This window comes from Bos grunniens, chromosome 10 (genome assembly GCF_055505025.1).
Source record: "Bos grunniens cultivar Pamir isolate PY7600 chromosome 10, Bosgru_T2T1.0, whole genome shotgun sequence".
NCBI classification, from domain to species: Eukaryota; Metazoa; Chordata; class Mammalia; order Artiodactyla; family Bovidae; genus Bos; species Bos grunniens.
The window spans coordinates 1,771,018-1,796,457 of record NC_141174.1 but is presented as its reverse complement, the minus strand read 5'-3'; the positions used below and the strand labels follow the sequence as shown (position 1 = coordinate 1,796,457).

Below are 25,440 nucleotides of genomic sequence, written 5' to 3'. Positions count from 1 at the left end.
TTGTGATGTAATTTCCTTATATAAGTGGCACAGTATTTAATCCAGATTCAATTGCTTTTGGATAATACCAGTGTTCACAAGCTCTGAGGAGAGAATGAAGCATTAATACAGCATTACCACAGGATTAGTGAAAATGAAAAAGTAGACTTCCACACACAGAGTTTCCATATAGTAGATATATTTGCTTTTTGGTAGATCAGAGGTATCTTGCAGTATAGCATATTAATTATATTGACAGAAAACATTATAGTTTAAGTATTAAGATTTAAACATTAAGCACTGAATTCTATAGTGTAAAAGAATTTGAAAAGTAACATAAATCCCGCAGAAACAATGTTCAAATTGCCTAAAATAGAGAAGAAAGATTAGCAGTTGTTCAAAAATAATATAAAGACTTCAACAGGCAAAAAATCACAACAGCCCATCAGTGTGCTTAAGTGACACTACCCACATTCTCTACATAAATTTAGATTTTGGACACGTCAAAGTCTCTAAAAGAGAAAGCCCTTTGATATTCCAGATAGACGTCAAAAGACACCCCATTAAAAAAAAATGTAAAGTCAAGCCTCAAATAGGTAAAGACTTTTTGTACTTAAATGAGAAAGGATCAGTACTAAGAACATATAAAGAACCCCTACAGATTAAAAGAGACAACTCAGTACTCACATGTGGCCCGACAACATAAACAGGCAACTACCGAACAGGCTGGCAGACACGGCGCTGAACTTGACTGCAATCAGGGAAACTACAGGGTGAGAAATGCCCGTGCACACTCGTCAGCCTGGCCAAAACTAAAGAGTTGGGCGGCAAGCGTTGATGAGGCTGTGGATAGAAAGGAATTCTGACGCGCTGGCGACCGGGAACGTGAGACGCCGCTCAGGGAGCGAGTCAGGCTGCAGATCCGCACGTCTGTGGCCCGGCCGTTTCGTTCCCATGTACGTGTGCGCTAACGATCGCCCCCACGTGTGGACAAGAAGACACCGGCAGGAACATCCATGGCAGCGCATCCATGACAACGGCAGATCAGTCAGTCAACAGGAGAACGGACCCATAAATTACGGGACACTTACACAATAGAAAAAAAAGTGCTCTGGGGGAAAAGTTTCTTTTCCCTATCTACTTCCACGCTGAGGGACCTCGTCTGGAGTAACGCTCCCAGGCTCTCTCCACCTACTCACTCGTCGCTCCTGGAGAAATGACTTATCTAGTTGGTGCTCCCCTTCTTCTCTCTGTAAGAACCTCCTGACTGCGGGACGGGGGGCATGTACATAGTACTCTGCTCCGGAGTGCCATGGGGGTGCCAGGCTAACTGCACAGCCTGTGATTAGAAGGGTGAACATATTTAATTCTGGCTGCATTCCAGCAAGCCAATGCCTCGCACAGAGCTGTCTCACAAACGCAGAGCTGATATATGTATTTACTGCCCTGCATCACTTGCATCTATTTCCCAATTTCTTCTAGATGGCAAAAGAGTTCCGGTTATTCTGCCTTCTCAGGCTTCAGCAGAATACTACACACTGAGAAAAAATATGTGAAAGCTATCAAGGGGGATAAGTCTTTAAAATATAGTAAGAGAAAAGGCAATTTTCATTTATGTCAGCCTGAGACATTAAAAAAAATAATGCTATGTATTATTTAAAATACATAAATCTGTATCATAAAATATAAAGACACACATGAATGATTTAGAAAATTCAGGAACAGTGATTATCACTGGGGCAGAGGAGGGGAAATGCAGCCAGGCAGGGTTAACCAAGGGGCTTCTCGACCATGTTTGGAATGGAATGGTTCGTTTCTCAGTTTGGGAGCAAAGTATATAGAGATCTTGTCTTCAGCCTCAAGTATTTCAGATACACACACACACTCGTGCGCGTGTGCACACTTACACCCCAGAGACTTTGACAGGAGAACAAGCAGAGGAGCCAGAGAAGCTACGAGAACTGCCTGAAGGCGCCTGCCCTGTCCCTCAGGCGGGCCAGCGCTTCCCCAGACCCCCGGGGACCAAGCCAGCGGGACGGGCCAGCGCTTCCCCAGACCCCCTGGGACCAAGCCAGTGGGACGGGCCAGCGCTTCCCCAGACCCCCTGGGACCAAGCCAGTGGGACGGGCCAGCGCTTCCCCAGACCCCCTGGGACCAAGCCAGTGGGGAGAAGCATTGCCCTTCTGGGGATGGATACCAAACAGAGCGCTGGCTTCTAAAGTGTTACTTTAAACAGGAGGAAAATCTATTAAACCACAGAATCAGTGAGAGTCAGAAAGGATAAAGCGAGGCAAGGCTCCAAGGAGTGGAATTACTAGCAGCAAACCACGGAAAGCTCTCTAGAACTTTACTTTTGCCGGAATGAAACCTAAACTATCATCTTTAAAAAAAGAAAAAGTAACAAAATCTTTTTATTATCTCTGAAGGAAGAGTCAATAACTACTCCAAGCAATGCATTTCAGTGTCTCATAAATCACTAGGATGTTAAATTCAGTGGAAATTTTCAGTCAGTATATTATGACTGCATATGGTCTGAAGCTGCACAGAAAGGAGATAATCTGTATTATTTCCTGATTCCCTTGGCTAAACGAGACGCCCTGAATCACCACCATAATAACAGAACAGAGTCTGCAAACCTGTGCTACTTCACTGAAGAGAATGTATCTTCTTTTTTAAAACTTTCATATATTTTATTAAGCTGTTAATTATTAACGACTTCCTTCCTCCAGAAAAGAGGTATTCAAATGATAAACTCTTTTTGGCCTGATGCACAAGCTGGCCTCAAAATCATTTTTTCTTGTCTTGTGTCTGCAATGAAGAGGAACTAATGAAGAAGATGCTAACATTACAAATGACTGACATTTAGACGAGGTATTCAGTCCTTACTGCATGCTACGATTTGTAACCTAGGGATAAATAAGATGTTGGAAAGTAAATAAGAGGTAGGTGATCAGCGATGGAAGTAACAGATACCATGCAGGCAGCTGCTTTCCAGTGAAAGCTGGCCACACTTTCTGCTGCACCCGTCTGTAACTGCCCAGTAGACTCATCAGGTTCTCGTGCCCAGCACGGATTCAGAAAGTACCTGCCGAACTGTAGTTACCTGATAATTAAAAGAAACACAGGAAGGCGGTGAGGATCCAGGAAGGGATTCTACACCACACAAGCACGACGACTTCACATCAGGGAATGCTCAGAAACCCAAGTGTCCTGAGGACTCCAGCGTCTTCTCTAACCTGTGGTCTCCCTGTTTACAATATACAGAAACATAAGCAGGTAGCACGTGGAGACAGAGAGAACCAGTGTAAGGACAGGGGAAAGGCCGTGGGCGGAGTGACCTGGGCGACTGGGACCGATACATACGCACGGAACACACAGGAGGTAACTAACGGGAACGGCTGTACAGCTCAGGGAACTCTGCCCGAGGCTCTGTAGTGACCCACGTGGAAGGAAATCCAAAGCAGAGGGACACCTGTACATGTGTAGCCGGTTCACTTTGCTGTAAATGCAACTATACGCCAACAAAAATTAATTAAACAAAAATACCTTTCAAATTTCACTGCAGCCCTGCCACTCCGGGCTGCTTGTAATTTCTCAATCCTGCCAAGCTGAGCCCCACCAGGGCCTTTGTGACTGCTTTCCTCTTGCAGGGTGGTCTTCTCCCAGACAACAGCCAGCTTTTCTTCGTCATTTAGGTCTTATTCCGATGTGAGCCCCCTGAGGCCTCCCCTCACCCTCCGGTCCCACTGTCAGTGAGGTGTTCTTTTCTTGCCTCGCTTTCACTTTCCCTGTGGTGCCTGAAGGGCGTTCTTTTCTTGCCTCGCTTTCACTTTCCCCGTGGTGCCTGAAGGGAGCTCGCTTGTTTCCGCAGTTAGTCTGCCTGCTTACAACGGACCCATGAACTCCTGGAGGGCAGGGACTTCCCTGCTTTGCTCACAGCTCTGGCCCTGGGACCCAGAAAGGCATCAGGGACACAGCAGGTGCTCAGGAACCCTTTGAAGGATGAGTTAATGAGAGTGTGCCTGCTCAATGCCTACAAAACCCCTCAATGTGAGATCAGATCATATCAGTCGCTCAGTCGTGTCCGACTCTGCGACCCCATGAATCACAGCACGCCAGGCCTCCCTGTCCATCACCAACTCCCGGAGTTCACCCAGACTCATGTCCATCGAGTCGGTGATGCCATCCAGCATCTCATCCTCTGTCGTCCCCTTCTCCTCCTGCCCCCAATCCCTGCCAGCATCAGAGTCTTTTCCAATGAGTCAACTCTTCGTATGAGGTGGCCAAAGGACTGGAGTTTCAGCTTTAGCATCATTCCTTCCAAAGAAATCCCAGGGCTGATCTCCTTCAGAATGGACTGGTTGGATCTCCTTGCAGTCCAAGGGACTCTCAAGAGTCTTCTCCAACACCACAGTTCAAAAGCATCAATTCTTCAGTGCTCAGCCTTCTTCACAGTTCAACTCTCACATCCATACATGACCACAGGAAAAACCATAGCCTTGACTAGATGAACCTTTGTTGGCAAAGTAATGTCTCTGCTTTTGAATATGCTATCTAGGTTGGTCATAACTTTGCTTCCCAGGAGTAAGCGTCTTTTAATTTCATGGCTGCAGTCACCATCTGCAGCGATTTTGGAGCCCAGAAAAATAAAGTCTGACACTGTTTCCACTGTTTCCCCATCTATTTCCCATGAAGTGATGGGACCGGACGCCATGATCTTCGTTTTCTGAATGTTGGGCTTTAAGCCAACTTTTTCACTCTCCACTTTCACTTTCATCAAGAGGCTTTTGAGTTCCTCTTCACTTTCTGCCATAAGGGTGGTGTCATCTGCATATCTGAGGTTATTGATATTTCTCCCGGCAGTCTTGATTCCAGCTTGTGTTTCTTCCAGTCCAGCATTTCTCATGATGTACTCTGAATATAAGTTAAATAAACAGGGTGACAATATACAGCCTCGACGAACTCCTTTTCCTATTTGGAACCAGTCTGTTGTTCCATGTCCAGTTCTAACTGTTGCTTCCTGACCTGCATACAAATTTCTCAAGAGGCAGATCAGGTGGTCTGGTATTCCCATCTCTTTCAGAATTTTCTACAGTTTCTTGTGATGCACACAGTCAAAGGCTTTGGCATAGTCAATAAAGCAGAAATAGATGTTTTTCTGGAACTCCCTTGCTTTTTCCATGATCCAGTGGATGTTGGCAATTTGATCTCTGGTTCCTCTGCCTTTTCTAAAACCAGCTTGAACATCAGGAAGTTCACGGTTCACATATTGCTGAAGCCTGGCTTGGAAAATTTTGAGCATTACTTTACTAGCGTGTGAGATGAGTGCAATTGTGTGGTAGTTTGAGCATTCTTTGGCATTGTCTTTCTTTGGGATTGGAATGAAAACTGACCTTTTCCAGTCCTGTGGCCACTGCTGAAAGGGGTTCTCAAAGAATGTAACAAACGTATTCCCTAGTTTACCAAATTCAAAGTCCTGACTATTGAGTTTACTTAAAAGTGGGGGAGGGTCGCAAACAAGGGAGTGTTTGGGATGAAGATTAGAAAGGGATCCCACTGCAACGTGAGGGCTACCATTTCACATATTTTTAATCACACTGGTCCGGTCCATCAAAAACCAAAAGCAAATCCTTCCACTGTTTTTACGGTCAGCACTGATTTAGTTGTATTCTGTTACTATAGCTATCGACATTATTTTCTATCCAAATTGCCTTGTACTTTTCTAGCAATGATATGAACTATCTCAGTATGGAGCAGGTATTCTTGGAGTCTGAAAATCAGTAAGAGGTGAAAGGCAATATGAACACAGTATGGAATAAAATGCTTATAAGACACAACTCCTTCTCTCAGCCAGGAAAAGGAGACACAACACTTTAGGTCATTATTTGGAGTAAAAGCCCCAAGAACGATATATCTATGTTAGAAGTAAATCCGGCTGTCTTACGTGTCGACTAGAATCTGAGTAACTGTGCTTGACCGAATACACACTTAAAGGAAAAAGCTATCCCCTAAAAAATAAATTCAAGAATCATTCAAACACAGTTTTACTGGCACAGTTTTGGAATCTATCACGAGGTATTCCAAGCTGAAGTTAAAACTCCTCATTTTTCAAGCTGACCTGTTACCACTAATAGGTTTTAAAATGATGAACAGCCATAGCACCATAAAAATAAATTCCATTTTATAAAACTGAAGATCATTTTATCTGAAATGAAGTTTCATTTTCTAAAAATATCATGCATTTGGGGAAAAAGTCATATACTCCTGGAAGCAATGGTCATTTTCCATGAAAGAAAATGTTATTGGGATACAGCAGTAGCACAGAAGTGAAATATATACTGTGAGGGAGAAGCTGATTTGCTGTTTGGCAGATACAGGGCTTGTTTCCATACAATGGGTAGGAGAGAAGGCAAGAGGAGACTCCAGGATTACATTCAGGAAATTAGGAGAGACAAAACAGAACCATGGTATCAGAGGCTGGCCAATCATCCAAGTTATTATCTGCTTTTAAGACCCTTTCTATTGATGTGTAGAACTTTAAGATGCAGCAAGACTGCGGGTAAAGAAGTATCTTACATGTAAAACAGGTAACTAATGAGACCCTGCGGGACAGCACAGGGACTCTGCTAGTACCCCGTGGTGACCTAAATGGAAGGGAACCCAAAGAGAGGGGATATGTGTATACGGAGAGCTGATTCACTTCGCTGTAGAGCAGAAACTAACACAACATTATAGAGCAACCATACCCAAATTAAAAAACAAATAATAAAATATTTTTAAAAAGAAGCATCTCAAACCACATCTCCTATTTGTACACAGTAAGACAAAAACTCAGAGACGATGGTTGGATGGCATTACTGACTCAGTGGGCATGAGTTTGAGTAAGCTCCGGGAGATAGTGAAGGACAAGGAAGGCTGGCGTGCTGCAGTCCATGGAGTTGCAAAGAGTCGGACAAACCTAGTGAGTGGACAGCAACAGGATGAAAACTCAGGGGCTAATGGGGCGAAAGGTATGGTTCCCAGTAGAATCCTTTGTGGGGTGGGAGAGTTTTCAAGGTCACACGCAAGTTTGATGACTTGCTACTTTTTGCTTTGTTCTTTGGTCAAAGTCAGAAGGTCAGCTGAAATTCAAAGAGACAGAAATAAACTTCCAGATGGCCACAGAGCCAAGGTGCTTTGCAAAGGCCAGAGCCAACAGTGGTGGGGAGAGGATTGTGGCTGTGGCCATCCATGCAAACGACTGACTTCGATCTGTGAATGCGTGTGGTCAGTTTCCAGGGAGGTGGGTTTCTGAGTAATGTGGTTTCGGTGGATCCCTGAGCGATCTGCTAACTCCCTGAGTCTGATGTGAGAGGTTGACTATCATGACTACAGAAATTACCATCCTCATGCGTGCACACAGGACATGAGACTCAGACGGTTGTGCGAGGTGCGGGGCGGGTGGGGTCTGGTCTCCATCCCGAAGCACCAGTGAGAGGCAGATCACACACAGGGAGGACAATGCAAGCAGACCACGCGAGAGGCAGGCAACTGAGAGGCCTGGAGGCGCGGGGGAAAGGGCCCAGTCACTGTGGAGCGGACTGACCAGGACACGGGGCAGAGGCGGGGGCCCGATCTCATCCTGAGGGAGGAGCCAGGCTCGAAGAGCAGGGAGGGGGCACCCCAGAAAGGAGCGACCCTGCACACCCAGGGGAGAGCAGCATGATGGGTTCAGGTAACGAGTTCATCATAAAGGAGGTGAGAGCAGGAGAGCAGGGGCAGGGGGTAGCCAGCTGACCTGAAGACTGAGTTAGAGCCTGGCCTCCCAGTGCTGGAGGGGAGAGCAAAGAGGGGCCTGGCACACGGCTGGCAGGAAAGCGACCTGGGCAGCCCCCACGGAACGCAGGGAGGAGGGCCTTCACGGAACTACAAATCACCACTCAGGGGCATACATCTGGAAAAAATGAAGACAACAATCTGAAAAGCCACACATGCCCTGATGTTCACAGCAGCGCTGTTTGTAATAGCCAAGGCATGGAAGCAAACTGCCTATCAACAGATGAATGGACAAAGAAGATGTGGTGTGTATACACACACACACACACACACACACACACAATGGAATATTACTCAGTCGCACACACAAAGAAACGCAAACGGACCTAGAGAACCTTAGGCTGAGTGAAGTAAGTCAGAGGAAGACACGCTGCAGGGTATCACTTCTATGTGGAACCAAACAATCACACCAATGCACACATATGCAAAACAGAAACAGCCTCAGACACAGAGGACGTGTTCCCACAGGGAAGCGGGGGGAGGAGAGGGACAGGCGAGCGGTCTGGGAGGGATACATATGAACCACTATGCATAAAACAGGTAAGCAGCAAGGAGACCTCGCAGAGCACAGGGAACCAGAGAAATCATCTTGTAGCAACTTATAATGGAGTATACTCTGCAAAAATACAGAGGCACTCTGCTGTATATACCTGAAACTTATATAATATTGCAAATCAACTACACTTCAATAAAAAAAGGAAAAAATGGGCCTTCAGCCTCTACACTTTAGATGTGAGTCCTAGAGCCCTGGGCAGGGTGACGGGAAGAGGGCTGACAGACACTGAACTAGCAAAAGGACTTGGTGACCGAATGGATTTACAACAAGCACAAAAAAGGAAAAATCAGTGACTGTGAGGGTGAATCTGAAGAAACTGTGGTATCACTGACAGGAATAGTAAGAAAGAGCTGACTTGAGGACAAGGATAAAGATGTTCGATTTGAACACGATGAACTGAAGGCGACAATAAGCAACCCGAATCATGTTCAGCTGCGTGTTAACTGCGCAACTTTGAGACTCTCTAAGCTCAGTTTTCTCATCTGTAAAACGGGAGCAACGATAACACGTGACTCACTAAGTTACTGTGAGGATTGCGTGGAATCGCGGCGATGCCAGCGCCCACTAAAGCACTGGAAAAGTAACATATTTTGGCCACTGTTAGTGTCCATCTCATATGTGACAAACTGCCCAATAAATCTTTGTTGTTACGTGAACTTATGACTATCTGATACCCCTCTCATCAGGATTTTTTTTTTTTTTTTCCCAATACAACTGAGATAAGCCAAAACACTTCTATTCTAATTGCAGTCCTTGTAAAATTTCCAGAGCATCTGAGTCTGGGCAATTTACAACCTGGAGAGGTCTTCAAATCTATGACAAATTCACCACTACAAACCATTAAACCTAGTATGTCAGCTGATCCATCTGGATTAGATGTGAATATTTTGATGGCTATGGGTTTCCCTAAGAAGCAGCAGGTTGACAAGGGGGCTTCTTTACACTGAAAAAAATTGAAAGAAAAGTATTGTATATGGTCTAATAATAATTTGCAACATACTAAAGATCCTGTTGAGATGAACGTTTTTGTCTTTGCTTTGTTTGTTGGGGGTATAAGAAAATAAGATTAAAGAGAGTAAGATTCTGTAGTAATGATGTAGCCATGAAGGATACATTAGCAGTGGGGAAACTGAGAGAAGGTAAATTCCAAGTAAATCTGAGAATTTAACACTGTCGTTATTAGTAACGCTGGAGAGTGAAACACAAACATTTACCCTGCACACAGTAAGAGCTTAGTAAACGTTTGTTAAATATTGCTGGATGAAACTGATGATGAAATTGATGGTGACTGATGACCCTGATGACCAGACTATCTGTTTGTCCTTTTGTTCACTGTGGCGATGACCTCACTGTGCCATTCATGGAAACTGTCTTTAAAGAGTAATTAAACGAAAGGTACAGAAACAGAGAATGAAGGTATCTAAAGCTAGGAAAGAAACTGAGGTCCAGGAAGGTTAACAGACTTGCCTCAGTCAATTCCCCGTAACGTGAGAGCGGAGCCTGAACAGCTAGCCGACAGCCCTGTGCGAGTCCCATCACCCTGTGATGGAGGGGAAAGAGTTGCGGAGAAACTCAAGCCAGTCAGCCTCACGATTTGTCTGAAGGTCTAACAAAAGGTTGAGATGAGTAGAGGGATTCTGAGAAACACGCACTTCAATTATTTAAGCCATAAATGTTTCTCATTATGATGCTTAAACAATTCATAACAGTCTAAAATACAGAGGGTTTTTTTTTTTTTTTTGCTATTAATGCAGCCACATTTTATAGTATTGCAGTATGAGGTTTTTATATTTTTTATCAAAAGATTTTATGACTAAATGTCAGAAATCAGGGAATTTCACAAAAAGGGTGTACCAGTTAGCTTGTATAGGTTCATGGAAAGGGTTACAGCCGTAGATTACAGAGCTCTGTTTTTGACTGAAAATTTATGTGTTGTCTAGATCTTTATTCTATTGAAATTGAACCGCAAAAGGCCCTTAAATAAAATGATTCCTTTGAAATCCATAAATTGTAGTAGAGCCGACTGATGAAGAGATTCAAAATCCCTTTCAAGGGTGCACTTGGGGAGCGGTCTAGAAGGGACGGGGCGGTCTTTCTTGCAAGATGGGGATGCCTCCCTGTGTTTCCAGCCTGGAGCCAGACTGTCTGGGTCAAGCCCAAACTCTATCAGCTACTGCGATCTGACCCATGTGACTTGGCCATGCTGTGCCTTGGTCTCCTCATCTGTAAAATGGGGGCGGTAACAGTAGCTGTGTCACAGGCTGGGGAGGACCACTGTCGAGACAGGCAGAGCGCCGCGGGTGGGGCCTGAGGTGGCAAGCAGTCACACCCAGGGCTGCGTGGCGTCCCGTGCCAGCCCCGCCACGCCCCTCTGCCCTTGCTGCTAGCTGCGGGGTGCCCTTCCTTCTGGGAAGGGCATTCTAGGTATTCAAACCCTAACTCAGCTTCTGAATGCCTGGATGACTCTGGCTGGAATTATTCTTCTACAGCAGGCATCGTTTCCTACTTCATCTTACAGTCAGTCTCTAAAAGACGGTCCCCATCTGACTTGCTCCTGTAGCCCCAAAGGTACCCTCCTCAGTGCCTCCCACGTGGCACCCAGCAAGTATTGATATTTGTGGAGTGAACTAATACATCAGCAGAGCTGTCTTCTCCTGCCTTATCAACTGATAGCTGTTATTATCTCTTCTATTACAAAGGAAAGGCGGGTCCCAAGAGGCCCAAACTATTAAGCTGAGGCCAACATCATAACTGTCCTTTGGAATAAGGCATAATTTATGAGATGCACAGCTAATTTAATTTCATGAAAACTCAGAGAATTTCTGGAACAAAATCAACACAGAATAAAACCTCAGGTTTGGAATGTAGCCAGGATGGTCACTACCCAGACTGGGCAGGGCACAGCATTATTACTGTCATCTCTTGACTACCCGCTGTGAAGAGGCGGGGCACTTTGAAGATGAATACCTATTTGTCTGTGGCAAATTATCCCCAAGTCAAAGTCCCTTTATGTTCTTCTGCTTCTTTCCCTCAGACAGTCTAGATTAATAAACGGTGAGCGCCACGATGGGACAAGAAGCCTATTGTACATGCAGCTGCTCATTCTATCCCTCAAACAGCTCTGCAACATCGGTTCTCTTAACAACTATAAGGAAACAGGCACGGAGACACTGGACAACTTGCCCAAAGTCTCCTGTCGAGTTCAGCTCATCTGACTTCAGCCCACCTCCCCACGTTTATTGCCCTATACGGGGGTGGAAGGGGATCGTCGTGGAGGATGTGGGTTACTCAACCACTTGTGGGACAAAGGGCTAGGAGGATTCTTTGGGGGCATGCCCAATCTGGTCTGGTTGGGCTGGGCAGGAAGGTGCAATAATGCAAAGATGAATTTCAGGGGTCAAAGGAACCCCGGGAACTCAGGCTAGATCCCCAAACTCCAGGAGATCCAAGTTGGTAGCAAAGCAGTGGACTCTCTGAGCAATGGCAGCATGGAGGTGCCCAGCATGACACGGTTACCGTAGATCAAGAATTGGCCAGGAGCTGGAGTCCTGGCCGTCAAGACAGTAAGCTACAAAAGGGAAGCTGGAGCTCAGGACAAGCCTCGGTGCTAATCAGGAAAACATGAGAAGCTGGGTGTGCGGAGCTGGACACACACTGTGGGGTTCAGGAGGCGCGTCTGCACGGGGGGAGCGGCACCAGGACCAATCCAGACAGAGGCTACTGTTGCCGCATCTTACTCCCTTCTTCATCGTGCAGCGGAAGATAGCGGTAAACCACACACCTGATCCTGTTGCTTCTCTACTCAAAACACTTCAACGCCTTCCCATCATCCTCAGGGTCAACTTCAAACTCCTCAGCACCTCACACGGCCCTTCATGACCTGGTCCTGCTCGTGTCTCTGGTCTCATCACTCTCCATTTATCCTTCCGGCCCCACCCAGCCAGGCACACAAGGACAGCTGACGATTCCGGTTTTCAGAGGACCACGCTCTCCTACTCAGCTCGGCGGATACCCTCAGTTTAGAACACACTCTATCCCTGCCTGGCTATATTTCCACCTTTCAGGTCTCCCGTCGGCCATCACTTCCTCTGGAGTCGGCCTTGCTTTCCGTTTCCGGTCTGCATCCAGCAGCCTCCCGTCGGCCATCACTTCCTCTGCAGTCAGCCTTGCTTTCCGTTTCCGGTCTGCATCCAGCAGCCTTCCCGGACACTCCCACAGTGCTCTGCAGTCATCTTTCAGGACTGACCATCTTGGATTCTAACCACCCACCTCCCCAGCTAGGCGCTAAGCTCCTAGAAGGCAGGGCGGTGTCAGTCTTCTCTGCTTTTACACATCCCCAGCGTCTGCAAGGCAGACGAACATTTGTTTCCAAGTCAAAGAAAGGTAGAATTCCGAGGACAGAGGAGGGCACGGCAGAGCCACCTACTCTAGCGAGCAGGGCGCGGAGAGGAGACGGGAGCGCACGGCGCTCAGTAAGCGTGACGTGAGGACCGCGCGGTCAGGAAGGGGCCTCAGGAGGACTTGGAAACGTTACCGAGAATCTAGAGAGGGTCTCCGTTTCAGTCACTGACTGGAAAGCTGTATACAGCGTGCCCAACGCAGCTGCAGAACACAGGGGTCTCCTGAGTGCCCTCGTCACTTCGGGTTTTGAGAGCTTCTCGTGGAAGACGTGAGAGCCGCCTCTAGAGTTTTCATTACAGGAGGAAAAGAAGGAAGGAGGACGGTGAGGGGAGAAAAACACAGGATTCCGAGAAGTCAAACTGCTGGCTCTCTGGAACTGACATGAGCCTGCCGATAAACATGCAGGGTAAAACAGAGAGGTAAGTGGAGAGGACTGGGGACTCCGTGCTGTAACATGTGCCCGTGACAAAGGGGAAACCACACAGGCCATTGTGTTTAAATCATTAACAGAAGCGCACCTAGTTCTCATGCCGGAGCAGGCTCGGCGGGGGAAAGATAGATTAATCTAAGGCTGTTCATTTTGTGATAGCTTAAAGCAAACAACTTGGAGCAATACTATGAAGCCAGCTAGTAAAATAAATAGAAATGAAGTCCAAAGAATTTAAACATGAAAATTTGGGGAGGGGAGAAAGAACCTCACAAAGCAAAACAGACGAAATACAAGGCTAAGCAAACAAAAGCTAAATCAAATAAATAGGCATTGCCGTGTGCCCTGGAGGACTGCCAAGGGGAGGGAATTTCAACAAAGAATGCTTCTGCTACCAGTTTGGAAAACTTCAATTCCAGAAAGACAGGAGGAAGGTGGAGCCACATCTGAGTGACACCGGGAGCGAGGGGTGGACAGGGAGCTGGTCAGTCGTGATTCCGGGCTCTGCGGACAAATGCTAGACGCTTCCCCTTGTTCGTTCAGTCGCTAAAGTCGTATCCAGCTCTTTGCAACTCCGTGGACTGCAGCACGCTAGGCTCCCCTGTCCTCCACTATCTCCTGGAGTTTGCTCAAATTAATGTCCATTGAGTCAGTGACGCCATCCAACCATTTCATCCTCTGTTGCCCTCTTCTCCTCCTGCCTTCAATCTTTCCCAGCATCAGGGTCTTTTCCAATGACTCATCTCTTCACATCAGGAGGCCAAAATATTGGAGCTTCAGCTTCAGCATCAGTCTTTCCAAGGGATATTCAGGGTTGATTTCCATGAGGATTGACTGGTTTGATCTCCTTGTAGAACCCTCCCCTAGCAAGATGCAAAGAGGCAGCCCACTCCCTTCCCACGCCTCCCGTAGACCCTATATACAGCCAGGTACGAGAAACAAGACCTCGTCATAGACGGGAAACTGGCGACACCTGCGACGGCCTTCTCTTCTCCACTCGCAGATAAAAAGGCCAGCGTAAATACCTCTAGGCCACCGTGCTAGGATCCAGAGTGTTACGAGGAATCCAGTCCCTGGAGCCCAAGTCAAACAAAGCGCTGGCAACTACTTGTGAACGTGGATGCTGGGGACGGAGCCCTAGGCTTGGTGCTGCCATGGCTCCCTACAAAAGCCACAGTCTGACAGCGGCTCGGTAATCCTCTCAGTGATAACCATCGCCACCACTCCAGTCACCCCCGCCCGAGTGCTGATCCCCGGCAGGCACAGAACTAGGTCCTCTGCATGAATCAGCCCCTTTAAGCCTCCAACAAGCCATTATTATCTTAATTTTATAGCTGCTCACTCTACAGATAAGAGAGCCAAGGCAAGTTAAGATACTTTTCAGAGACCTCACAGCCAACCAGGAATGGAGCAGGGATTTAGATCCAGACAGTTATTTCAGGACAAGCTCTTCTAACCAACAGACCTGTTAGAAACCCAGTGAAAGGAGGTGGATAATCAGCAAACACTTATTAACAGTGGGGAGGTGTGTACTTTGAACTCTGCTAGGTTAAACTGGGGTAAAATAGTTTAAAAAAAAATACAACAATAAAAATAAACTGAGGGGGTTTTCCTGGTGGTCCGGTAGCTAAGAACTTGCCTGCCAATGCAGGGGACGCAGGTTCGATCCCTGGTCCAGGAGGATTCTGCGTGCCACGGAGCAACCAAGCCTGTGTACCGCAACCTCTGAAGTCGGCACGCTCTCGAGTCCGTGTTCCCAAGAGAAGCCACCAGAAGAAGGAGTCCTCGACCACAGCTAAAGAGCAGCCCCTGCTCACCACGACTAGAGGAAGCCTGCGTGCAGCAACGAAGACCCAGCGCAACCAAAAATAAACAAAAACTTTTTTAAAATGAGGAAGACTAAGGCTGAAGCTGAAGCTCCAATACTTTGGCCACCTGATGCAAAGAGCAGACTCACTGGAAAAGACCCTGATCCCTGTAAAGAATGAAGGCAGGAGGAGAAGGGGACGACAGAGGATAAGATGGCTGGATGGCATTACTGACTGGATGGATGTGAATTTGAGCAAACTTAGGGAGAGAGTGAAGGCTAGAGGAGCCTAGTGTGCTGCAGGCTATGGAGTCGCAGAGTCAGACACGACTGAGCACGCGTGCACTCTTTACTGTCTACTGTATCTCTCCAGCAAATCTGTAGGCTGCTCAGACCTCTAAGGAAACGAGCAAAACAAACCAAGAGGAGAATTGATAAAGTGTAGCTCAGTGGTCTTGGGGGGTTAGCATTACCCAAATCCAGACTTAGCTCCAAACACTGGGAGACCTGGGAATCTGAAGTTCCTTAAGATTTCCTTAGCATGGCAATGCCTTCTCCTTAAATTTCTGTATTGTTGTCTTTATTGAGATTTCTGTACATTAATATGTGCTTTTTTTCCCCCAATATGACCTATTTTTCCAGTGGGACTGAAGGGGGAAAAAACCCACAAATGCATATTTAAAGAAGCAAGAATATTTAAATTCTCCCAAATTTTGTCATACATTTTTTTGTGCTTTCTGTTTGAGATGAAAGATAAAAAACCTGTGTGCATGATTAATTGTCATGATGAAAGAATACTAGGCAGTTGCTTAAGAGACGAGAACAACAAAGGGATAAACCACTGCAGGCGTCCCCAGGACTGGAGTGACACCGCTCTGTGTACTCGGCTTCCATGGCAACCAGCGATGGGAAGATGAATGTTTCATAGTCACTCCGCTCCGCGGTACACATCTATAAATCAAACTTACATAAAGAGCACAAGATTTCTGCTGTGGGCTCAACGCAGAGCCGGTTTATTTTCCTGTTACTGTATAATTATGGAAAAGAAGCAGAAAACAATGAGGTCATCCTGAGCGGGGAACAAACTCAGGAATCGCTAACACACCTGCAGAACGCCATTCATCCCGCAGGAAGCAAGAGGCGGGCAGGCCGGTCGGTGGACGGAAACGCTGCCGTCTCGGGCGCAGGCTTCCAGGCACCGACCTGCTCTGGCTGGGGGCTGCGAGTGACGCGCCTGGGCTGGGCTCCCGACCCCTGCTCGGCTCGAAAACGGACACGGGGCAACTTCATCAACTGCCTGCCACGCTCTACAGGTTTTCATTCTGATAGACCGGGCAGAAACGGCACTCCCTGTTTAGCATGGAAGTTTACTGAGGCTGAACAAGCATGCACTTGCTTTTATTTACACCCAAAATGGCTCGTCTTGTAGACGTGGGGATAGAAAAATAACGCTTTGGCATTGAATCGGGAGCCAGGAGACCCGAACTTGACCCAGGTCTGTGTAACCTTGGGTAAGCCATGAAGTTCCTGCAGCCTCCATTTTCTTAGCGATGGTGTAAATGATTTTTAGTCTCTGCCAACATCTGCTTCCATGATTCTGTATCTCAAAAACTCAAAGATCTGCCTCAGTCAGATCTAACCAGAGTTATTAGCTGCGCTGTTCCTAAATATACACACAGCCTAGGCCAGCAGTGCCCAGCCTGTCTGCACCAGCGGCCGGTTTCACGGAAGACAGCTCTTCTTCCGTGGACCAGGGAAGGCGGAGGGACGCTCTCGATGATTCAAGCACAGTACATCCATGTGTACTTTATTTCTATTACTGACGCATCAGCTCCACCTCAAATCGTCAGGCATTAGATTCTGGAGACTGGAGACCCCTGCTTTACAGTTACACTTTTTAATTCCATACTGGCTAAAACACCTAAGTAACAGCATTTTAGGATTACCATTGCAGTGAAGCTCTCTTCTGACTTCTATCAATCTTTCAAACACAGAATATGCTCTGGAAAACTGAATGATATCATCAGTTTTAAATGCATAAGAAAATTGTTACAGATGATCCTAGGACTGATTTTCTTAATATTATAAACAACATTTACAATTTAATCATCTTCCTGTCACCTAGATAAGGGCTGCCTATCAATTCCTGCCCCTTGAAGTCTGCAGCTCTCAGAGACAGGGTGAGGCTTTCCTGGACTTCATCTCTGAAGAGTCATGCTCAGTACAATCTGTGGAACAAATAAATGGATGGATGAGCAGACTCTTAGTAACGCCTTTGCTGCACCTTTCAGAAATCGATCCCCAGTCTTAATTAGGCAGATTCAGACCAACACATAAATATTCCCGGGACAGACAGGCACGTATCTGAAAACCAGATATGACTATACGAGTCTCTCCTTTGTGGGTCTGTGAGCCTACAAAATCCTTGTGACACTTTATAACCGGGAAATAGCTTTGCTTTAGTGGAGCACGAGGCAGTGTCAGACACAGAGACCTCGTGTCCTGAGGCTCTGGCTAAAGTGCGGGGGTATCGTGGGGGCTCAGAAGCAACTGACTCACAGTCTCTGCCTCAAGGGAGGAAAGTGTAGGGAAAACAACACCCAACAAGCACTCGCTACCTCCTCTAGAACTCACACCAGCTTGGAGGAAAAGACTTGATCACCCCATTTTACAAGTTGAGAAAACTGAGCTATTAAGGATTGATACAGGGCTTCCCTGGTGGGTTCAGTGGTAAAGAATTCACCTGCCAATGCAGGAGACACAGGGTCGATCCCTGGTCCAGGAAGATCCCACAGGCCCTGGAACAATGAAGCCCGCGCCACAAACACCGAGCCTGTGCTTTTTGGCGGGGACACGCACTTCTGGAGCCCGTGTGCCCTGGCATCCGAGCTCCGAGATGAGAAGCCCCACAGGGAGAAGCCTGAGCCCTAAGACTGGAGAGTAGCTCCCGCTCATGGCAACCAGAGAAGAAGCCCGCACAGCCACTAGGCCGCAGCACAGCCAAAGTGAGCTCACGTGAGAACAGACGCAACTCTGTGCCACACGCAGGGCTTCCATTTTCAAAACCTGCTGGGGGCTCTGGATTCCCTGATCTCCTGAACTGACAGGCAGCCCTCATCCAGGTAACACAGTAAGGTGAATTTAAATTTTAATATTCTTTACATTATAAAAATGAGTTCTGCTGCTGCTGCTGCTAAGTCGCTTCAGTCGTGTCCGACTCTGTGCAACCCCATAAACAGCAGCCCACCAGGCTCCCCCGTCCCTGGGATTCTCCAGGCAAGAACACTGGAGTGGGTTGCCATTTCCTTCTCCAATGCATGGAAGTGAAAAGTGAAAGTGAAGTCGCTCAGTCGTGTCCGACTCCTAACGACCCCATGGACTGCAGCCCACCAGGCTCCTCCGTCCATAGGATTTTCCAGGCGAGAGTACTGGAGTGGGGTGCCATGGCCTTCTCTGAAAATGGGTTCTAGCAGGTATATTTATATCATTTTGGTGTTCTTGTTAATGTTTCCAAACAATGTACTTTGAAATCAGAATCACTTCTTATTCGTTTTCATATAATTCTCCTGGTGCTCTTCATTACACATTAGTGATCAGAAATGAGATGTAATTCCCCAGTCCCTGCCAACAAGACCTAAGCAGGATCTTACTGTAAGTTGAAGGGAGTTTTGCCCTAACTCATGGATTGTGCAGGATGAACTGCTGTTGGGCTTGACTGACTGTAGATGGGTTGTAGTGTGGTGTATCTGAAGGCTACTGAATGCAACTTACAATGCTTAATAAAAATCTTTATTCTTTTAGTATAAAAAAATGAGTTCTAGGATTATCTGTTTAAAATGTGGGTTTGTTTGCTTGCTTTTGTTTCTTTTTTTACGTTTTAAAACTCTGATGGTTTTATTACGTTTTCTACCACATATTCAATGTTTGGAAGATTGAGACAAGTCAGGAGAAAGCTTCAGTGTGGTAAGATCCTGCTGCTGCTGCTGCTGCTGCTGCTGAGTCGCTTCAGTCGTGTCCGACTCTGTTTGACCCCAGAGACGGCAGCCCACCAGGCTCCCCCGTCCCTGGGATTCTCCAGGCAAGAACACTGGAGTGGGTTGCCATTTCCTTCTCTAGGGCATGAAAGTGAGAAGTGAAAGCGAAGCCGCTCAGTCGTGTCTGATTCGCAGCAACCCCAGGGACTACAACCTATGAGGCTCCTCTGTCCATGGGATTTTCCAGGCAATAGTACTGGAGTGGGGTGCCATTGCCTTCTCCACATGATAAGATCCTAAAACACTATTAATCAGTGCTTTAGCCAGGACAGTAAAGAATCTGCCTGCAATGCAGGAGACCCAGGTTCAATTCCTAGGTCGGGAAGATCCCTTGGAGGAGGGATCCCCTGGAGGAGGAAATGGTAACCCAGTCCAGTCTCCTTGCCTGGAGAATTCCTTGGACAGAGGAGCCTGTGGGCTAAGCCCATGGGGCCGCAAAGAGCCGGACATGAGTGAGCGACTGACACTTGGCCAGGACAGAAGTTAAAAGTGTACCTGTGTGAGGTGTATGTGTTTAAGAGAGCACACGCGGGGCAACTCCCAGGGGGCCCAGGGGCCAGGACGCGGCGCGTTCACTGCTGCGACCAGGTTCAGTCCCCGGTCAGGAACTAAGGTCCCCAAAGCAAGAACGGCACAGGACACCTTTGGTTAGATCCGACTGACAGAGCCACGCCTGACTCCAAGGCCTCCACGCTCAACCGAGGGCGCCTCAGCACACATTCAAGCAGCGGACTGTCGTTCTACTGAATTCTCGGGTGGTAAAAACACAGAGTTAAACCCAAACACAGACCCTAAAAAATGCATTAATAGCATTTTTTTTTGTTAAGTCGTAATAATACAAAGCAATGTTCCTTCAATCTCCCGGGCCAGCACATGCTGTCATCTCCCCTTCCAGTCCGTAGCCAGCAGGCTAAGTGTCAGTCCCGGGAGGAAGGTGTCTTTCCCAAGTGTTACACAGCCATGCAGCGTCCAGCAGGCGAATCCTACGGGAGCCGATGACATCTTTACGGAAGTTCACTACAAATGGATTCTGCTGCCCATCACCGATACTCGGTTTGGTGTGTAAGCTTAGAAGATCCAGTAATTTGGGCACACATTTTTGGCATGAATTTTTCAAAAACTAACAGAATAATGTTTATTAAGAAGGCGTCCAGGTTAACCTCCTCGCCTCCCAATTAGTTTCTTACCAGAGTTTTCAGCACCACCAACTGGTTAAAGAGATCAACTGCAATGCGCTTGGTTCTCAAGCTGCTCTGTTCATGAAAACAGGGATCATATATACATAGTTCACATTTAATTTGTGGTAAAGTAATTTATTTCAGTCACTAAAATCAAAAATGCCTTTCCTTGTCAGTCAAATAAAAAGTAATCCACTTTGGCTTTTCCACTTAAGAAGAAGGCATATTTTACTTAGTAAGTCATTAGAGAAAACTAAGTCTACCCACTAAAGCTAATTTGATTTATTCTACCGTAAGCTCACACTCAAAAAGCAATGACTACAACTAGAGTGAAATTAGAAACTAAGATAGCAAACTAAAGGTATTGAATAGTACGTGAGCCTACAGGGTCTACCCGGGACATTAATTTAATGTGAAATAAAAACATTTGAGGGGGTACTGTAGGTAGTTTCACATTTTAAAAAATCTGGGCTTTTTCTCCCGGGATTCCTGACTCAGAGACGAAGGCTGCCGTGTGACCTGTGAATATCCACTGTCACGTATCTTTTCCTCCTTTGAATTGAACCACATCTGGCAACAGATGGTGTACACAGAGTACCACCGAAACCTAGGGCTTCAAATCTGATTGCTGTACAATGAACCATTTGTGAAAACAAGGATTGCTGAAGAACTAAGTCCAGTTATTTTTTTACCCCAGAACAACCAATCTGTGGATACAAGTTGTCTACGAAAAGTACATCCAGCCACTTGTTGCCGTGACGCATCTGTAACCAGCAGAATGAATGGCCCCATGCTGTAACAAATTTGGTCACTAAAAGTAACTTATCTCCTAGACAATGGATGAGAGAGAAAGTTCCATCCAATTTATTAAATTTGACTCTGACAGCAGAGTTCTGTCAAACGCCTTCGGAGAGAGTTTAAAACTAGTGCAATAATTTTATGATGATAGCAGTTTAAATCTTTCCACAAACATGTAGTCGGGTTCGTAGTTTTTAAAGCCTCCGACTCTAAGTCTGCAGTGGAAAGCCCAGTAAAGAAGATAAGGACCAGCATTGTCCCACCTGACTTGACACACACTTTCAGCATGCTAACTTTGATCTTCATTCTACTCCTCTGCTCATTTATTTACTCATTCACTCGCTCATGGATCTACTGAGAATTCTCTCTCCAGCAAACACAGCAAAATTTCTGTAAACAGGGCAACAAGAACAGGACTCTTCCTCTGCGCCCCCCACCCCCTTCTCCCTGGATGAGACCCTTCATGTGCTGTCCCGGAGGCAGAGAAGATTCCCATTTGAAACCATGAATGGGGTTCCAGGAATCTTAACAAGAGGACAACTTAGGTTAAGAAAAGCATTTTGAAACATTTTATTGTTGCTTCTAAATGCGTTCTTTGGCAGATGCAGAGAATGGACAGAGTGGGGCGAGAGGAGGGTAGGACGCACAGGGAGGTTATGGCTGACGTGTGCACACCGCCACGTGTAAAACAGGTGTGCACAGTGTAGGGAGCTCAACTCAGTGCCCTGCGGTGATCGAGGGGGTGGGACGGGGGCGGAGGGGGGGCTCCAGGGCGGGCGGAGGGGGCTCCAGCGTGGGTGGAGGGGGCTCCAGCGCGGGGCGGGGCATACGTGCACCTACAGCTTACGCACCTCGGGGCACAGCAGACACTAGGCCAGCACTGCAAAGCAGATACACTCTGATAATAAAGTGCTTTTAAAAGGGATAAGGACTGAGGAGTAAAACATCATTTGAAGCTATAATTACTCAGATATAAAAAATAAATATGTTCTTTAACGTGATCCTTAAATGATAAATGCAAGCATATTTAGATATTTTAACTGTAAATTCTTTCTACTATTATTGGACAGCAGTATTCTGAAAAAACACACACACACACACACACACAACTTTGAGGTGTAACAAAAACATTAACAAGTACCAGCAACATGACTGCCCTCAATTAAAAAAAAAAAACTGATCACATGTCAACGTCCTATGACTTTTCTTCTTCAAGCAAAAGACAAAATAATTGAGACGTCAGTCCAGTTTGGCTTGAGATTAGCAATAAAGGTGCTCAGCTTTATCTGTAGAATGGATAGGCATAAAGCTGATGCAAGGGATCACTGCAGCGATTCATGTTTAACGAACGGGAATCACTGTCACGGGCACAGAAGATGGGGTGGGGGAGCGGGCATCGAGGGGAGGAGAGTCCCCCGGAGGAGCGCTGGACGCCCTGGGAGGCTGACAAGAACCAAAACCTGGAAAAAGGGCAGAAGGGCGGCCTGGAGAGACTGTGGTTGGGGGAGTAGATTTCTAGGCGATTCTAATCTACTAGATTCAGGGAGACTGAACGTATCTGCAGTCAGGGATGGAAGTTATAAACTGGAGAGGGGGTGACTGATGGAGAAAGGTCTTAGAAGGAGGGGAGAGGATGATACAGGAACAAAGGAGAGGTACTAGAAAAAAGGGGGAAAAAAGAAAAATTAGAAATAGAGTGGAAGGAAGATAGAAAACTCTGGAGGTGAACAGTGAGGCAAAAAGGAAACCCAGGCAGACAGAGTCGTGACCCTGCCCATGAAGCAGGAGGCAAGGTCACCTGCCGTGCACAGGTTTAGTAGCCGCGGCAGAGAGCAGGTTGCTCTCGTGGTGCGTGACGTGCCAACAGACAGGCTCGGGGTGTCCCACCGAGAACTCTGCGTCTCACCTGAAGAGTGAGAACGGGCACAGAGAGGGGTCGTGGGGGCAGACATGCCAGCTCTCTGCTGTCCCTGAACAGGGAGCTGAAGGCAGACGAGCTCAAGTTCTCCCGGGCAGCACAAGGGCGCGAGGTGCTTGAGTGACAGGCGCCCCCAATTGCAGCACGAAGAGGAAACGCTTCTGGAAGCGCACAGGAGCAGGGCAGGAGAGCTGGGCAGAGAAGGGTCTGGATGGTCAAGCAGGCACAGCAGCCTCTGCCTGGCCAGGGAGCATCGCTCCATGCTGGGCAGGCCGTTGGAGGCACCATGGCGGGCAGCTGGGGTCATAGCACGTCCGGGGAGCTGGACACGTGGTTCTGAGGTCACTCGGACAAGACGCTTGCTGGGAGAAGGGGAGGGAGGCTACTGAGTACGGTGTGCGTATCTGGTGGAGGAGGCCCATGCAGCGCAGAGAGGATGGGGGCTGGCGGAGGAGGCTGGTGCTGGTGGAGAAGGCCGGTGCAGAGCAGAGACTGGGGATGGCGGAGGAGGACGCGGGCTGGCAGAGGAGGCCGGTGCAGCGCAGAGAGGACGGAGGCTGGCAGAGGAGGCCGGTGCAGTGCAGAGAGGACAGGCTGGGCTCACTCCAGCTCTCAGACTGGCCAGGAGCAACTCCAGGGACCAGTGCGCTCTCAAGAGCTTGCGGGACAGGACCAGGGCAAGCAGAACCAGGGGGTGGGGGAGCTCAGCCCAGAGCCTGGGTGCTAAGTGAACACAAGGAGGGGAAGAGGTGCCAGCACCCTTGGGACTTAGGTGCAGCTAAAGCGAAAAAAGGTGGAGGCATGGCAGACACAGCAGGGGGTTGGGGGGAAGACGGGGTCAGCAGCCACGGTCACCACCAGGAGCCACTTGGGGGCTGAAGCACCTCCTGACGAAGGCCAAAGAGGTGAGCGAAGACCCCGGCTTCAAGCTCAACACTCAGAAAACAAAGATCACGGCTTCCGGTCCCGTCACTTCATGGCAAGCAGATGGGGAAACAGTGGAAACGGTGGCAGACTTTAATTACTTGGGCTCCAAAATCACTGCAGACAGTGACTGTAGCCATGAAAGATGTTAAAAGACGTTTGCTCCTTGGATGAAAAACTGTGACAAACCTAGACAGCATATTAAAAAGCAGAGACATCACTTTGCTGAAGTCACATAGTCAAAGCTGTGGTTTTTCCAGTAGTCATGTATGGATGTGAGAGTGGGACCATAAAGAAGGCTGAGTGCCAAAGAATTGATGCTTCTCCAACTGTGGTATTGGAGAAGATTCTTGAGAGTCCCTTGGACTGCAAGGAGATCCAACCAGTCCATCCTAAAGGAGATCAGTCCTGAATATTCATTGGAAGGACTGATGCTGAAGCTCCAATACTCTGGCCACCTCACGTGAAGAGACGGCTCATTTGAAAAGACCCTGATGCTGGGAAAGATTGAAGGCAGGAGGAGAAGAGGGCAGCAGAGGATGAGATGGTTGGATGGCATCACCAACTCAATGGGCATGAGTTTGACCAACTCCAAGAGATAGTGAAGGACACGGAAGCCTGGCGTGCTGCAGTCCATAGGGTTGCAAAGAGTCGGACACGACTGAGCGACTGAGCAACAACACAAAGCTGGTCCTGGGACTGTATCATTCTTCGTCCTGTGGGGAGGAGGGGAAGGTGAGTGATAGGGAGGAAGGTGCGGCCAGGAACGGCTAATGGTATTAACACCTTGGCTGCCTCTCCTGGGGTCAGCTCAGGAACACGCACGGTAAGGAAACGCGTCAGAACTAAGAGGTGCCCTGGGAAGCCTGCAGTGTCTTGAATTCCTAGTTTGCCCAGATCTTCTCCAGCAGCAGTTCGCCACCAAACAGGGAAGATGAGCAGACAATATGGGCAAATTGGAAATGGGAAAAGATGACGTGAAACGCACAGCAATTGCTCAAAAGTGTCTTGCAAGTGAATCAATGTGTAAGCCTGTCTTATAAAGAGACAATCAGGGATTCAGTTTAGCACTCCCGCCCCAGCTAAGATGATAAAAATTCTGTTGTCGATTTTAAATACTTTTAGCTTTTCCATTTGATTTGGCAAACTCTTTTGCTCTTGTGGTGTGATTCCAAAGGCAACATGCAAAACACGCGGGTTTCCATCAAAGCGACCTGATCTGGAACGCCTGCTGCCATTTCACACGATACAATGCTGCATCCGCTTCCTTTTTCACATTTTTGTAAACAGTTATTTTCATTTATGTGCAGATGGACTTCTCTGGTGGCTCAGTCGGCAAAGAATCTGCCTGCAATGCAGGAGACCTGGGTTCGATCCCTGGGTCAGGAAGATGCCCTGGAGAAGGAAACGGCAGTCCACTCCAGTATTCTTGCCTGGAGAATCCCATGGACAGAGGAGCCTGGCCGGCTACAGTCCATATGGTTGCAAAAGAGTCAGACACGACTTAGTGCCTAAACCACCACCACCAATCAAATGAAATCTCAAATTTTACAATCCCAACGAAACCAATTCTTGTGCACAGGGGAAAAGCTATATAATTGCA

At 47.4% G+C, this 25,440-nt stretch overlaps 1 protein-coding gene across 23 annotated transcripts in view; it reads right to left on the bottom strand.

The window, feature by feature from the left end:
- The window catches only part of EFCAB11 (EF-hand calcium binding domain 11), a 170,992-nt gene that overhangs the window by 106,767 nt on the left and 38,785 nt on the right, over positions 1 to 25,440 (bottom strand). For 3 of the 23 annotated variants that reach the window (XM_086319200.1, XM_086319201.1, XM_086319184.1), the window contains one exon: positions 21,542 to 21,875. The exons of 19 other annotated variants lie outside the window; for them this stretch is intronic. In XM_086319200.1, the coding sequence (XP_086175326.1) occupies positions 21,839 to 21,875 (37 nt within the window). In that variant the 3' untranslated portion in view covers positions 21,542 to 21,838. Of the gene's footprint in view, positions 1 to 21,541; positions 21,876 to 23,918; positions 24,554 to 25,440 lie in introns of those variants that run through there. One more of the 23 variants, XM_086319177.1, reaches the window with a different exon arrangement.